At 42.2% G+C, this 16,609-nt stretch overlaps 1 protein-coding gene across 1 annotated transcript in view; it reads right to left on the bottom strand.

Moving 5' to 3' along the window:
- The window catches only part of PIP4P2 (phosphatidylinositol-4,5-bisphosphate 4-phosphatase 2), a 76,579-nt gene that overhangs the window by 16,749 nt on the left and 43,221 nt on the right, over positions 1 to 16,609 (bottom strand). Inside the window, exons 3-5 of the mRNA XM_089679685.1 lie at positions 9,979 to 10,085; positions 6,059 to 6,182; positions 3,986 to 4,038 (exon numbers count right to left, since the gene is read on the bottom strand). Coding sequence (XP_089535811.1) covers positions 3,986 to 4,038; positions 6,059 to 6,182; positions 9,979 to 10,085 — 284 coding nt within the window. The remainder of the gene's footprint in view (positions 1 to 3,985; positions 4,039 to 6,058; positions 6,183 to 9,978; positions 10,086 to 16,609) is intronic.

Here is a 16,609-nt window from a genome sequence, read left to right as displayed (position 1 = left end):
GACACACAAATCTATCTTTCTAATCCTCACCTCACCCCTTCAGTCTCCTCTCGCATTACTAACCTACTAAGTGACATATCGGCATGGATGTCACTCCACTTAATCTAAACTAAATCTTTCAGAGCTCATACTATTCCCTCCAGCCCGTGCCCCCTCCCCTGACTTCTCCATCAAGATCAATAATACAACCATCAGTCCATCCCCTCATGCCAGGGTACTAGGTGTAATCCTGGACTACCATCTGTCCTTTCAGCCCCAAATCCAGTCACTGTCCAAATCTTATAGACTTCACCTCCGCAACATCATCAAGATACTCCCATTATTAACCTCTAAAACTATTCAGCAACTTATTCACTCCCTTGTTATCTCTCGCCTTGACTATTGTAACTTCCTCCTCATTGGCCTACCTAATCACAGGCTATCCCCTCTTCAATCTACCATGAATGCTGCTGCCAGACTCATCCACCTTACTAACCATTCCATATCTGCCATCCCTCTCTGCCAATCCCTCCACTGGCTTCCCATTACCCAATGAATAAAATTCAAGACATTAACAATAACATATAAAGCCATTTTTAACTCTGCCTCAAATTACATCACCAATCTTGTCTCCAAATATCACCCAAACCGTCCTCTCCGCTCATCCCACGACCTACTGCTCTCTAGCTCCCTTGTCTCCTCCCTCCATGCTCATCTGCAGGACTTCTCCAGAGTCTCCCCTATCTTCTAGAACACTCTACCCCAATCAATCCAACTATTGTCTACTTTGCCCACTTTTAGGCGATCCCGGAAAACCTCTCTCTTCAGGGAAGCCTATCCTGCCTTCAACTAATAACAGAATCTTCTGTTCCTCAGTTTATCACCAACCGGTATTACCTTTTGTTCCACCAGCCCCTCCCTAATAGATTGTAAGCTCCAAGGAGCAGGGTCCTCCTAACACTCTTGTATTTAACTATATAGTTGCTGTATGGTCTCCCTTTATATTGTAAAGCGCTGAGCAAACTGTTGGCGCTATATAAATCCTGTATAATAATAATAATTCCAATGCCTAAAGGAGAAATGCCCAGGAGACGTCAGCTTTTAGACTGTGTTAGTCTGCCTGTACCCCATATCAGATGGAAGGGGCAAGACTTCCCACCTACACCAGTATAGGACGCGGTCTCCCAGGGACCCAATCCTGTGAAGAGGTGTCTTCACTGTAACATGAGGCCCTTCAAGATGAGTGGGGACTGCTCCAACATGCCTGCTGGTGATCAGGAGGTGTTTGTTCCTGTGGATCTTCCACCTATGCCTCCCATGCATGGTACCATCCTCCTCTCCATCTCCCAACCTCCGACAACTCAGAAACAGAGAACTCTGACACTGGGGCTATGAAAAATCTGGCAACTCCTTCCAGTACAACAGACCGTTCTGATGTGTCTGGAGACACACTATTGAGCCCAGGTGATGAGGGTATGGAGATTGCAAGAAACCCCTACCACCTGTGGCTCCAGGGTCACATCCAGAAGATGAACCCTTGCTATGTGACTCTACTGATGACTATGTGAATCTTCTTGCAAGATACCTAGACTATGTTGTTTGAACTGTTCACTATGCCTTTTCAGTTTTCATGTTGTTATTACTGTATTGCAATAGCGAGGACAGCATCTGTCAAAGATGGGATGGGAGGTTCTACACTGTAAGTAGCACTCTGCCGGAGCAGTTCTGCAGCTGGAATGGAATTCAAAGAAATTTGGTTTCTCTATGGTTTCCTTGGTCCCCTAGGCAGCGTTCCAGTTGGCTACATTGCATCAGGTGACTGCCCATCTTAGGTCAGCAGAGCCTTTTTAAGTGCCTGTCCCAGGCTTTGCTGTGCATTTGTGTGAGTGGATAGCATAGGGACAGTTCACATGTCTGTCAGGGAGAGTGAACTAGCAGCAAGGAAAGGTTCTGGGCAAGTAGGGACAGGCTAGGGATACACTATCCTGCAGCATAATCCCCCCCCCCCCATTGGGCTCAGACCAGCCAGGCCACATTCCACCTTCGGAGACAGATGCTGTGGGTGCATCAGAACCTGCTCCAATCTGCAAGTTTACACAGAACTGTAAAGGCTGGGACCTTTCCACTGGGCTGTTTCCATCTGTGGGGCGTTCCTTCAATACAAGTTTTGTTATTTGAAACAGAGTGTTACTACTGCCGGTCCTACCCACACACATACACGTTTATGTCATTTCAGGCCTTTTTATGTTTTCTTTTTTTTGGTTAATGTTTTTGTCTGAGTATAGCTCTATGCTTGTCCCACACATTTGAAGCTATTTAATGTTGACTTACTACCTCTGCTGGAATTTTATTCCAAGCATCAGCTACTCTTTCAGTAAAATAGTACTTTCACCTAAAATAATAAATATTATCCCTTGTGTGTTAAAATTAAATTTACAGCTCTGCACAATTTGTTCTATAAAATACATTCCTCAGAGTGGGATTTCAGCATGCCTGGCCTACATTAGCAGGAAGATTAGGGAAAACACATGACGTACGTCTATATCCACTATGTGATCATTTAATGGTATGAATACTCACATGACTACATTGTGACTGGGCTTTTCTAATGGAATGTGTACAGGGGAAAATTCTCTGCTCTGAGCTATGGTTTCCTCAAAGAAGGGGAAAATGTCTGGTTGAGATTATCTGGAAAGAAATTTTACCAAGTCTGTGTGAATGCTTTCCAGGATTGAAGCCCATGTTACATTTTAGCTGTCATACAAGTCAATACCACCCAAAATATAGTTGGGCAGAATCGCCTAACAAATTCTTGGATTTCAAGCAATGCCCATATGGTCCACCGAACCCTGCTGTAATACATGGCTAGAAAGCATTGTGACTGGCCCTCCTCCTGCTTGCCATTTGGAATGTTAGTCCACTTTTAAAAGGAGAAGTACAGCCAAAGCTCTATTGGTTGTACCTCTGCTGTGGACCACAGGAGTGTAGTTCATTGTGCACACCTGTAACCTATTTTCAGCTGACAGTGGGCTGACAATCCCGACTTTATAGTTAGGATACACCCCAGAGTCTGGATAGGCACCTGACTCAGCCTCTCAGCGAGCCGCTGAGAGCCAGATCCAGTTTCTCCCTCCCCCTCCACAGCCCAGTGCTCCAGTGAGCGCTGGGGAGGCAGAGCAGACAGCGGTGACTAACAGTCACCGCTCTCTGCCCAGAGTGGCTGTGAGAACTCAGCAATCATGCGATTGCTGAGTTCTCACCCTTAGAGCTGGCGGGGGACAGATGCAGCATCAAACCAATGCTGCATCCACCTAGGTAAGTATAACTGAGCAAAAAAAAACCCTACTTTTCTTTGAAGTAATGTGCCTTACGAGCTATCTTTATCCTGTAATGCAGTTTCTGTAGACAAGCTTTCAGAGCTGCTAGTTCTTGTCACATACTTACAGTAAAGAGAGCAATGTCCTACCCTAAAGCCCCTCTCCCACCATCAATTTCTGTAACTCCAATGCTCACCCTGACCATCCCTGTAACCCTAGGCCTAACATTAACTCTCGCTGTCACCCTAACACGAACCCTTCTTGTAGCTCCAACCCTCACACTGATCATCCCTGTAAACACAACCCTACCCATGGCCCTAATATTACCCATCCTTGCAACCTTTATTCTTATGACCCTCTCTTTAAATCAAACCCCAATACGAACCATCCATTCAACCCTCACATTTGTAAGTGTAACCCCTTGTTTGCACATTTATCTTCCCTGTGTCAGGATCCGGGAGTCAGAATGCATTGTTCCAAGGCTATTCGAAGGCATCTCCTTCACATATCTTTTTAATCTTAGTCTGCAGCTTCATGTGTATCTTCTCAGTGTAAAGACATACTTTTGGTAATTAGAACATTTGAATTAAAAATGAGATTATGAATTTCAAAAGGAATACTTAAGTGAAATAAAAGTTGTTTTAAGATATTTGCCTGGAGTTCTCTAATCCCAAATATCAGATACTCACATTTTCTTGCAATGTGGGCACTTTGCCAACGTGTTAAATCTCAGTTCCATCCACTGTAAGAGATAAACAGCAGCTAGTTAGCGACTATGTTTATTTAGTGTCATCTCAACGTCATAAGTAGACTATAGACACAAACCTCTAACTCTCTCAAATGTTGTTATTTAACATTGATATATGATGGCCTTCAAGTAAATGGCCTGCAGGCTGGTATTCCCAGTAGAGGGAATTTCCCAGGCTTCGGTGAAATTAGGTCAGCCACTGGTTGACGTAACACAGACTCTAAGCAATGACAAATAGTATCTCTATATACTCATTTAAGGGCACTTAACATTATCTATGCAATACAGACAAATCCACTCCACAGAATGTTTCCTCTCCTGTAAACATTTTGCATGTCCTTAATGGTTTTCAGCTCTAAAATTTCTGGGACACAAATGTGAATAAATAACATACAGGACATTTGCACGTAATAATTCTGGCTGTTTAAAGATGAACTCTGAGCACAAAACTCATTAAAATGCCCAGTAGACACAAAGAATTTAAATCCACTTCTTTGTGCGCACCAAATGCCAGGCCACCATTACTTACAAGGTCATAACTGGGTTTGCAATCATCACTCTACTGCATATAACCTATGCAGAGAGCAGAGCAGTGGGAGGGAGACAAGTCCACCCACTACAGGCTGCCTGCAGAAAACTACACAAAGGGGTAAAGACGAGACCATTGACCCTACACGAAGACAGGACTAGCAGTGACCTATCTTTTTTTTTTTACAGGAAGCTTCTATGCGGACAAAGTTTCACATTGGATTACTGCAAAGGTCTGGAAGGGATACACAAATCACACCAAGATTCTTTAGAGGAACACATTTATTGTATTTAGACAATATTTGTGTATCCAAGTGTTCAGCTTTTTTATTATCTGCTCACACATAAAAGGGGGAGATTTACTAAAACTGGAGCACTCAGAATCTGGTACAGCTGTGCATGGTAACCAATCAGCTTCTAACTTCAGCATGTTCAATTATGCTTTGATAATAAAACCTGGAAGCCGATTGGCTTCTATGCAGAGCTGCACTGGATTTTGCATGCTTCAGTTTTAATAAATTTTCCCCAAAGTGAACGCATTACCAAAACCTCTCTCACCACACCTCCTGTATTAGAGTGACCCCACTCTGGATTAATGAGCACAGGGCGCACCTTTGGACAGCAGCATTTTCAGCCTAGGAGGAGAGGAGTCTTAGATGTACTAGCAAATTTAAATAGACTACCAAAGTGAAGCCAAAGCCCAGCTAATACTTTGTTTGCTGTAACTGCCTATAGTTTTTTTTCCCTTTTGGGATAAAGGTTTTAAATACATAAATAAAAGCTGATCTTCGTAAGCACTCTTGCTAGTTTTTAAATGGTTTGTCTCATCTCTGATACATTCTACTGGACAGCTTGTTCTTTAGAAAAACAACAGATCTACTGGCTAGATCACCAGATAACAGAATATAAGCAAGCCTAAAAACAAAAAATTTATGCAGCCATCACATTTAAGAAATTGTAAGCTGCAATATAATAAATGTTTGCTTTTGGGTTCAATACCGCTTTACAAGGGATATTGTTTTCAATCAATTTCTATTTGAATCCAATTTTTGTTTCAATTTATGGCATTCTGTAAAATTGATCAGAGTGCTCCAGATGATCAGTTTATTAATGTTTGCAAAAAGTAAGGCAACCTACCACTTGATCAATGTCTGTTTGAAGTGGTTGAAATTGTGTGTATGGCCAGCATAACAGATGTATTTAATAGGATAGTATAATTAGCAATTGAGCAGTAATGTACGACAGCCAATCAAGAACCACTCTATGGTTTGACTACAGTATATAGCCTAATGGTTCCTTTGGTTTACTGTTTACACATCATCACTTCGGCACCACTATAGATTTTTTTTTACAATATTAATATTTACATAATGAGTATGTAAAATCCTGTTATCTTTAAAACCATAAAAAATAACCTTTTAGAATATAATCATCCCATGACCAGGTTAGTACATATATAGGTGAAATTAAAATAAAAAAAACTTACTAGAAAAGTGTTTCCACAGTGGCCACAAACTACTCGGGTACCTTCTGGCTGAACCGGGAGGGCAGGCTGGGCTGGTTGTTCTTCAGGTATCAGCATTACCGGGCCCAAATTAATGATACGTCTGCTATAAAAGATAAGCCAATATTATCACCTAAGAGCTGCAGTTTCTAAGAAGTAGAATTTTTTTTCTTTCAGTAGGTTTTTAGCACAGTTGTTGTTGTTGTTGTTGTTATTATTATTATTATTATTATACAGGATTTATATAGCACCAACAGTTTGCTCAGTGCTTTACAATATAACGGGAGACAATACAGGAACAATACAGTTTGATACAAGAGGGTTAGGAGGGCCCTGCTCCTTGGAGCTTTCAGTCTAAGAGAGAGGAGCTAGTGGTACAAAAGGTAGTAACTGTGGGGGATGGACTGGTAGGAGGAATAGAAGATTCCATTATTAGCTGAGGGCAGGATAGGCTTCCCTGACGAGATCAGTTTTCAGAGATCGCCTAATAGTTAGCAGAGTAGGCGACAGTCTGATAAATTGGGGTAGAGAGTTCCAGAGGATGGGGGAAGCCCTGGAGACGAGCATGGGAGGAGGAGACAAGGGAGCTAGAGAGCAGGAGGTCGTGCGAGGAGCAGAGAGTACGGTTTTGGTGATATTTGGAGACAAGATTGGTGATGCAATTTGGGGCAGAGTTATAAATGGCTTTATATGTTATTGTTAATGTTTAGAATTTTATCTGTTGGGCAACCAGTGGAGGGATTGGCAGAGAGGGATGGCAGATACGGAACGGTTAGTAAGGTGGATGAGTCTGGCAGCAGCATTCATGATAGACTGAAGAGGGGATAGCCTGCGATGAGGTGGGCCAATGAGGAGGAAGTTACAATAGTCAAGCGAGAGATAACAAGGGAGTGAATAAGTTGCTTAGTAGTTTCCAAGGTTAAGAACGGGTGTATCTTGGAGATGTTGCGTAGGTGAAGTCTACAAGATTTGGACAGCGATTGGATTTGGGGCTGAAAGGACAGATGGGAGTCTAGGATTACACCTAGTACCCTGGCATGAGGGGGAGGGACTGATGGATGTGTTATTGATCTTGATGGAGAAGTCAGGGGAGGGGGCACGGGCTGGAGGGAATAGTATGAAATCTATTTTTTAAAGATTTAGTTTAAGTGGAGTGACATTATTATTATTATACAGGATTTATATAGCGCAAACAGTTTGCTCAGCGCTTTACAATATAAGGGAGACAATACAGCAACAATACAGTTCAATACAAGAGGGATAGGAGGGCCCTGCTCCGTGGAGCTTACAATCTAGAAGACATCCATGCTGATATGTCAATTAGTAGGTTAGTAATGCGAGAGGAGACTGAAGGGGTGAGGTGAGGATTAGAAAGATAGATTTGTGTGTCATCAGCATAAAGATGGTACTCAAAGCCAATGGGAGTCTATCAAGCGACCAAGGGAGGAGGCGTAGATGGAGAAGAGAAGGGGTCCAAGGACAGATCCTTGAAGGACCCCTACAGAAAGAGGAAGTGGAGAGGAGGAGACAGAGTTACAGGTAACACTGATGGAGCGCTGCGATAGGTAGGAGAACCAGGAGAGAGCAGAGTTTTTTGAGGAGGAGGGGATGGTCAACAGTATCAAAAGCTCAGAGAGGTCAAGTAGTAAGAGTACGGAGTAGTGGCCATTGGTTTCAGCAGTTAATAGATCATTAGTGAGTTTTAGTAGGGCAGTTTCAGTGGAGTGGAATGACCGAAAGCCAGATTGTAAAGGGTCAAGAAGGTTGTTGTCAGTGAGCTAAGAGCTCAGGCGATTATGGACTAAGTGTTCTGAGAGTTAAGAGGTAAATGGGAGCAGGGAGATGGGTCTTAAGTTGTTCATGTTGGTGGGGTCCAGGGAGGGCTTTTTACCTATGGGAGTGATGTGTGCATGCTTTAGAGGGGAGGGGAAGGCACCGTTAGAGAAGAGATTGATGATGTGAGTGAGGGAGCATAGGATGGAAGAAGAGGGTGACCATAGTAGTTGTGAGGGGACAGGATCTAGGGGGCAGGTATTGAGACAGGCTTCTGAGAATACCTTAGTGACCTCTTCGGTAGTAGCAAGGTCAAAAGAGGAAAGTGTTGAGGGAGGTTTAGTATAAAGTATGCTAAGTGGGATGGATGTCTGTGCAGTGGCGATGCCCCTACAAATTGCATCAATCTTGTTTTTTAATCTCGTAAGCAGTGAGTGAGGTACTAGGTGGAGGTGGAGAAAGTAGAGAGTTAAAAGTAGAGAGAGAAGAGATGATGAGGACTGGATGACAAGCTATTGATGAAAGTGACAAAGTAGGCTTGTTTGGCAGCATGGAGGGAGGAATTGTATGTTAAGAAAGCAGATTTATATAGGGCGAAAGCTTGGTGATATTTGGTTTACATAGGGACAGCTGGAATTATGGAACCATATATGTTATTTCACAGAGAGGCCCTGGTCAAATAGAGGATTTCTCAAGTCTGTTTGAATAGAAATCCACAGTCAAAAACGGATTACAGCACAACATCATTGAACTGCTTGTTCTGACCACATTGTTGATTAGCGATTCTGTTGCCCTACATGACTGTGATCTTACAGGTTCATATAGGAATGTAGTATAGGTTCCACTGTGTTAATAGAACTCCTACAGCCCAAATCCTAGGCATTCATTAAAGTGGAACTCCAGAAAAAAATATGTTTTGGAAACTGCACATGTAAACAAGTTATCTTAATGATTCATATTCCATGCCCGCAATGCTGCCGGTTACTTCACAAATGACAGTTTCATGCTTGATAGATATTGCTCACAGTGCTCTTTTGAGCACTGGCTGTCAGTTCCCTCCACAGTAGGGTGCAGGGATCTTGTTGTTTACTCTCCCCTTTCTCTCCCTTTTTCTATTCACAATTAACATTACATTCCTTATAAAAAGTGCTCTGTGAACAGACAAGGGGAGATCCTGTTTCCCGATCTCTCTATTTATCCGTTAACAGAATGCCTTGTATTCACTGGAAAGAATACAAGGCTTACTGTAAATGGATAAGGGGATGAACAACAAGATCCCCACTCTTCTGAATAATAATATCTGGTATAATAAAATGGCCACTGTGTACTGTATTATCCACTGTATAAGTGGATAATACAGCTTACATTATCACCCACATACAATGTACATGTATACTGTGAGCTGAAGTTCCTGAATCCTAACATTCAGTATGCACTGGGGATGGGCTCTATAAAAACTCTCTCATCCAGTTGAAACTATCCCTATGGATGATGTGTGCACCACCTAGGACACAAAAGCAGTGTCCGACACCCCTGAATTCCATGGGCATGTCTAAGATAGCCAGTGGGTCTTTTTGGCATCAAATAGGAAGCGTGTATGCTGCAATGTCCGTAAATGAACATTTAGAGGCACACAGTGGGGGGAAATTTTCAGCATAGGGAATCTGAGAACTAGTGTAGGCTGGAATGTGAATCAGCCTGGGACATCTCACAATAGAACTATTGCTTTTGGATGAACTAACTCCACATTTCGTACTACAGTGGAATTTCTTTACAGGTATCATAGGGGATCTCTTAAGAAATGCAGATCACAGATGGCAGAAAATCAGGCTAATCCCCCATAGACTGCATTAACCACAGACATTACAATAATGAAACCGGGCAGCACGATATCTAAAGCATGAAAGCACGTTTCTCTCAATTTTATCATGAAGAAAAGCTAATAGTATCAGCATGGTATAAATGGCAATTTAACCATTATCCATTCTCAGAACACTTCAGTCCAGAAGACTGCAAGGAAACCATATGCAAATTTATACATTTATTTAAAAATCGAAGAGATCCAGTCTGTGAACAAAACATTTTATAACCAAGTCGTTTTTTGTTTTTTTTTGAGAAGTATTACGTACCAGTTAGGTCGCGGACATCCTATTCGCCGTGATGTATCTTTGCAGATAAGGAGGCAGTTGCAAGGACACCTGACATACTTCTTCCCCGAGGGAGGGGTTTTGATTGGCTGAAAGGGGATATAAATTAAACAATGTATAAGGCTTAAGCACTTGAATCAAATATGTAGAAGGTGGGAACTAAGTCAAACTTCAATTTTATGAAGAAAAAAAAAAGATGTTTCTAACCCCTCATTATTTTGAGCTCCTCATACCTTAAAACCAGTGTAAAGTAGTGCACACATTACCTTCCCATTCATTTAACTGGGTCTTGTAGTGCTGGTCTGTGTGAATTCAAATGGTGCCTCTCAGGTCACCCAGCAGTGACATGTGCAGCTCCTCTGAGGCTTTAACTCCCAGCTTTCCATGTTTTCTGTGAGGGCTTGAGGCAGGTAATGCTTGTCGGCATATTTGCACTTGCCATAAGCTCACAATCAGCTCAGAATGCATTTGATGAAATTCATTGAATCCAGAGGGCTACAGGAGACATGAGCAAAGAGGAAGGGGTTGGATGACGCTGGGCATTATCCAACCCAGAAATGGGAAGGCAATGCTAGCATAGGTAAAGAAATGAAGATAGTAAATTATCAGACTAGAGATTTCATTTTCTTCTTTTTTTTTTTTTCTCTGAGGGCTTCAAATACTCAAGTATATTGTAGCAATCTGTACTTCTGTCCTTTTCAGTAAGGGTTAATGCACAATGCTGCGTTCAGATCTGTAGAATATAGTTTTTTACAGATCTAAATGCAAAAATATTATACAGTGCCTTAATGTATTCATACCCCTTGAAAGTTTCCACATTTTGTCATGTAACAACAAAAAACGTAAATGTATTATATTGGGATTTTATGTGATAGACCAACACAAAGTGGCACATAATTGTGAAATGGAAGGAAAATGATAAATGGCTTTCAACATTTTTTACAAATAAATATCTGAAAAGTGTGGCATGCATTTGTATTTAGCCCCTTTACTCTGATACCCCTAACTAAAATCTAGTGGAACCAATTGCCTTCAGAAGTCAATTAGTAAATAGAGTCCTCCTGTGTGTAATTTATTAATCTCAGTATAAAAACAGCTGTTCTATGAATCCCTCAGAGGTTTGCTAGAGAACATTAGTGAACAATCAACATCATGAAGGCCAGGGAACACACCAGACAGGTCAGGGATAAAGTTGCTTAGAAGTTTAAAGCAGGGTTAGGTTATAAAAAAACATCTCTCAAGCTTTGAATATTTCAACGAGCACTGTTCAATCCATCATCCGGAAATGGAAAGAGTATGGCCCAACTGCAAACCTACCAAGACATGGCCGTCCACCTAAATGGACAGGCCAGGCAAGGAGAGCATTAATCAGAGATGTAGCAAAGAGGCCCATGGTAACTCTGGAGAAGCTGCAGAGATCCACAGCTCAGGTGGGAGAATCTGTCCACAGGACAACTATTAGTCATGTAACTCCACAAATCTGGCCTTTATGGATGAGTGGCAAGAAGAAAGCCATTGCTGAATTAAAAGTCCTGTTCATTAAAAGTCCTGTTTGCAGTTTGCAAGAAGCCATGTGGGGGATACAGCAAACATGTGGAAGAAGGGGCTCTGGTCAGATGAGACCAAAATTGAACTTTTTGGCCTAAAAGCAAAACGCTATGTGTGGCGGAAAACAAACACTGCACATCACCCTGAACACACCATTATGGCAGCATCATGTTGTAGGGATTCTTATCTTCAGTAGGGACAGGAAAGCTGGTCAGAGTTGATGGGAAGATGGATGGAGCCAAATACAGAAGTAAACCTGTTAAGAGTCTGCAAAAGACTGGGGCAGAGGTTCACTTTCCAGCAGGACAACGACCCTAAACATACAGCCAGAGCTACAATTGAATGGTTTAGATCAAAGCATATTCATGTGGTCCAGCCAAAGTCCAGACCTAAATTCTATTGAGAGTCTGTGACAGGACTTGAAAATTGCTTTTCACAGATGCTCTCCAACCAATCCGACAGAGCTTGAGCTATTTTGCAAAGAAGAATGGGCAAAAATTTCACTCTCTAGATGTGCAAAGCTGGTAGAGACATCCCCAAAAAGATTTGCAACTGTAATTGCAGCAAAAGGTGGTTCTACAAAGTATTGAGTCAGAGAGGCTGGATACAAATGCACTTTTCAGATATTTATTTATAATAAATGTTGAAAACCATTTATCATTTTCCTTCCACTTCACAGTTATGTGCCACTTCGTGTTGGTCCATCACAAAATCCCAATAAAATACATTTACGTTTTTGGTTGTAACATGACAAAATGTGGAAAATTTCAAGGGGTATGAATACTTTAAGGCACTGTATCACTGTCAAGAGGTTGCAGCTGGGGGCCTGCTTTGCAAGCATGATTTGGCTGCAACCTTTTATAGAAAATGTGATTTTTTCATATACAAGTGTGTTGAACAAACATTCACCTCTACAACAGCCAAATGTGCATGTTTGTTCCTATGGAAGAAAATGGAGTTGAGCTAAAAAATCTGCCATTGACGCCTCCCTCCAAGAATGGAGGATGACGGCCTCTTAGGGCCTACAAACATAAATGTTTTTTGGTCAGCTCATAACTTACCGAACTATATCTATGAGCCCTGGGACACATTGACGCGGTGCGGAATTTGCAGTGTTTTGTGTGTGAATTCCGTACCGCATCAGAATTGCACTCCGTTCATGCGAACCGCTGCAGGTGTTAACCCCCCCGAAAGCGGTCTGCAAAACGCGGTGCGATGTGCAGAATTGGATCACATAGGTGTGAATACCCATGTGATCCGATTCTAGTGCGGACCCAAAAAAAGGGTCCTGCACCTTTTTGGTGCGGGTGCGGTGCGATTAGAGCCATACAAAATGTTTGGCTCCGATCGCACCGCACACAAATCGCATTTGATTTTCACAGGAATGCACATATGTAAACCCAGGCTAAAAGGTGCATAAAAAAACCCTCATTTAGAGATCATTATCACAAGATTTATGGCATTACAACAATGATCATTTTTAAGATAGTGGTGGTAAAGCCTGCTGCAGCAGAACATACATCTACTACTAGCGACCTTATTGGATTCATTGTAGCTTCTCAAGCATTTATGTTATTTATGAAACGTATTACATTATGGTGAACAGACAGCTTTCATGTAGAGTATACAGTTGTGTGTACTCTAGACAAGCACCCATGTAATCTGGAATGAAATAACTGATACACAGTTTTGCCCAAGTTTCCAAATGACACATGCATTTACATTTTTTCCTAATTGATTTTTTCAACCACAAACTCTGAATTATACTTTAGAATACTAAATAGCTGCCATTACTACCCATCGAGCATACTGTACAGAGATTATGAAGCCTTCTACATCTACAGCTGTTATCAGAGTGGTCAGTATGGAAGTCTTAAGCTGGGTATACTCTAGTAGGCAGAATTGTGTTCAACATTTTTCATCATAAGAACGTTCGTTCATTTTCCCAGTCATTAGTGGAGACAAATTGACATTCATTCTCGTCTGTAGTGATGAGAAAATTCAGAGCAGGATGGAAAAGTTTTCTCGAATGTACAAATTTCTAACACTGTACAGTATGTGGCTTTTGCTCAGTAAAGACCATTCATTCCAAAACTGGATGTTCTAAACAAAACAAAATGTTGACCTACTTCCAAATGACATTTGAATGTACTGAGAATTCTTGTACGAATTTAACTAAGAATTTTTGTCCAAAATCCTACTGGTGTACACCCAGCTGTAGACTGGAAGGGGTTGTCCTTGTTGCTCCTCTATAGATAGAGAAGCCAGCTTAAAGTGGTAGTAAAGTGCATTTTTTGTAACAATTATGTAAAATGGATATCTCCTAAACCGCACACTGTCTAGGAGATATTCCGGAGAGCAGCAGCCAAATACATCACCGGCTCATGCACTGTGAAGGAATGGCATGCACGGGAGTGACGTCATCGAGGCTTGTCAAGTCAGATGACTGGAGCCTGCAAACCCAGAAGGACCAGGTAAAGATGGAAGCCCTGTGACGGCTGTGCCGCTGGAGGGCTTCGGTTTAAGCAAATATTTCATAATGTGCTAGTATGCAATGCATTGCATACTAGCACATTATGGTATTGCCTTGCAGGGGGGAAATCTCCCTGCCCCCAAGAGACTTTACTACCACTTTAAGGCCTTGTTTATGCTTGCGGTTGAGGGGTGGTAAAGACATGCGGCTGAGCCTGTTGGACCATCTGTACCGCTGTTCTCTCTGAAGACCCAAAGCTGTTAACCACTACAGTGCTAGAAATTCAGAGACAGGAAAAGGATGGGGCACACCTGCAGTGAAGTTTTAGCCAGGATCCAGCTGCCTGCACAATGTAGGACATCCTTCACTACTGGTAAGTAATGTAACTAAAGCTGCAGTAATTTTTATTTTCTTTTAGCTAAAGTCTAGCTTTAAAATGTCAAAGTATAATTAAAGGCAATTTTTTTTTTAGTTTTGGATAGAGTGGAGGGGGGTGAGAACCCCTGTCAGTTTTAATTGCTCTCTGTACCCCCATTAGAGAGTGAATCTCTCTATGTATAGTTGTATTTAATGATGTCCCCAGAACAGGAATAGAGGGGAAATCTTCCAATGGGGACACTAGATCTGGTGACAATCAGGCCTTCCCTCACTTTGAAGAGATTTCTTCTCACTTCCTTTTTAAGTTACTAGACAGAAAGTGAAGGGAAATCTCATCGATGGGACACAGATGGCAAAGAAAACCTGGCAGGCATTATAACCCTTCATTATTCTGTCCAAAATGAAAAAAAGTTTTGACTATAGCTCTCCTTTAACTGCAGTTGGGCAGTCAATTGTTTGTCATTTACTTTAGGTCTAGTTAAGAGTACATGTCTATATAAGGCTCCATGTACACGGGACACTTCTGAACAATGGAAACTGACTGCTGGAAACCGTAGGTTTAAAAACATCTGTTTAGCCGCATTTGCATACCGCGTTTATGAGCATTTGCGTTTAGAAGTGTTTTTTTAAAGATAACCTCGGGAGACCTTCCAAAATGCCCAGAATGCAATAGTAAAAATTAACGATTTCAGAAATTTTTAGAGAAATAGAGCAGAAGCAAAGAGAGCAGTATTTGTTGAGATTACCGGTATTTTATTTTTTTTGTGGTGTTTGGATGTGTTCCAGCTCATTTCTGTGCAGAAATTATTGCAGCAGTGTCTAACATTTTCTTTCATGCGAAACCTCAAAGTATGGTGTACCAGGTCCATTTGAGTACCGGGAAAATGCTTTGCATGTATTTTTCATGATGGAAAAAAAGGCTCTGGACAGCATCTAGAAATGGAAGAGTTAAAAAAAAACTTTCCAAATGCAAGCGCTTATAAACACGGTTAGCCGCGTTTACAAGCATTTGGCATTTGAAACGCAGATAAAATCTACTCCTGAACGCATATTTGGTGCGTTCAAAGAAATTACTGTAAACTGAACGGCCTGTAAAACGACATAGTGTACATGGACACATAGGAAAACATTAGGGAGAGTTCAGGGGCTGCTGAAAAAAAAATGCAGAAAAGCTCCTAAACGTGATTTTATCAGCTGCAGTGCACATGGAGCCTTAGACTGCTCTGTTTCAAAGGTGAAATGACTGCTGACGTCAGTGTAGGGCAGTGCTTCCAGGGGGGGGCGCGAGGCTCCGTCAAGGGGGGCGCGTACAGGGGTGGGCAGAGGGCTGCTGTCTCTTACCTGGCTCCCACGATGATCCATCCAGGAAGCGCTGCTCATTCCGTCACTCCGGCCACTCCCTCACTCCTGCCGCTCGGCTCCGCCTCCTCACCGGTGATTGGCCGCCAGAACTGTAGCTCAGGAAAGGTACACAGGCGGCCAATCATGGGCGAGGAGGCGGAGCCGAGCGGACCCACGAAAATCGAGTGAGGGAAAAGCCGGTAAGTGTGCAGTGCAGAGGTGCTGCTGCAACCACATATGCTGGCTGCAGCAGCACCATACTGCAACAGGGGTCAGCAAGTGTCATTGGTGTCAGTGGGAGGAATAGTGCCGCATCATTGGTGTCACTGATACTAATGATGGGGCATTATTCCTCCCACTGACACCAACGATGGGGCACTATTCCTCCCACTGACACCAACGATGGGGCACTATTCCTCCCACTGACACCAACGATGGGGCATTATTCCTCCCACTGACACCAATGATGGGGCACTATTCCTCCCACTGACACCAATGATGGGGCACTATTCCTACTTATAACAATTTTATAGACAAATGATACTATTTACAGTCGCGCGGGGGGGCGCAAAATGTTTTCTTCTTCCTAGGGGGGGCATGACAGAAAATAATTGAGAAGCACTGGTGTAGGGCAATAAACAATGTCACCTTCCTAAGAAAGAAATGGTAAAACAATGGATCTACTGGCAGGATCAACAGGTAATTAATCCATGTTAAAAAAGGATTCTATGACTGACTGCCTCATATCAGTAATATTACCCATAGTGCCACTTTAATTTTGCAGCTGCATAAACAACCTGCACTCGCCAATAGCAAGAAATAGCTTGTGTCAGCTTTGAAAACGTTCTCAAACTTTGCACACCATATTTATAA

The sequence above is a fragment of the Staurois parvus genome, unplaced genomic scaffold (assembly GCF_062004578.1).
Source record: "Staurois parvus isolate SC_StPar_1 unplaced genomic scaffold, SC_StPar_1.0 ptg000230l, whole genome shotgun sequence".
NCBI lineage: Eukaryota > Metazoa > Chordata > Amphibia > Anura > Ranidae > Staurois > Staurois parvus.
The sequence above is the reverse complement of the archived record's forward strand: the minus strand, read 5'-3'. Positions and strand labels throughout refer to the sequence as shown.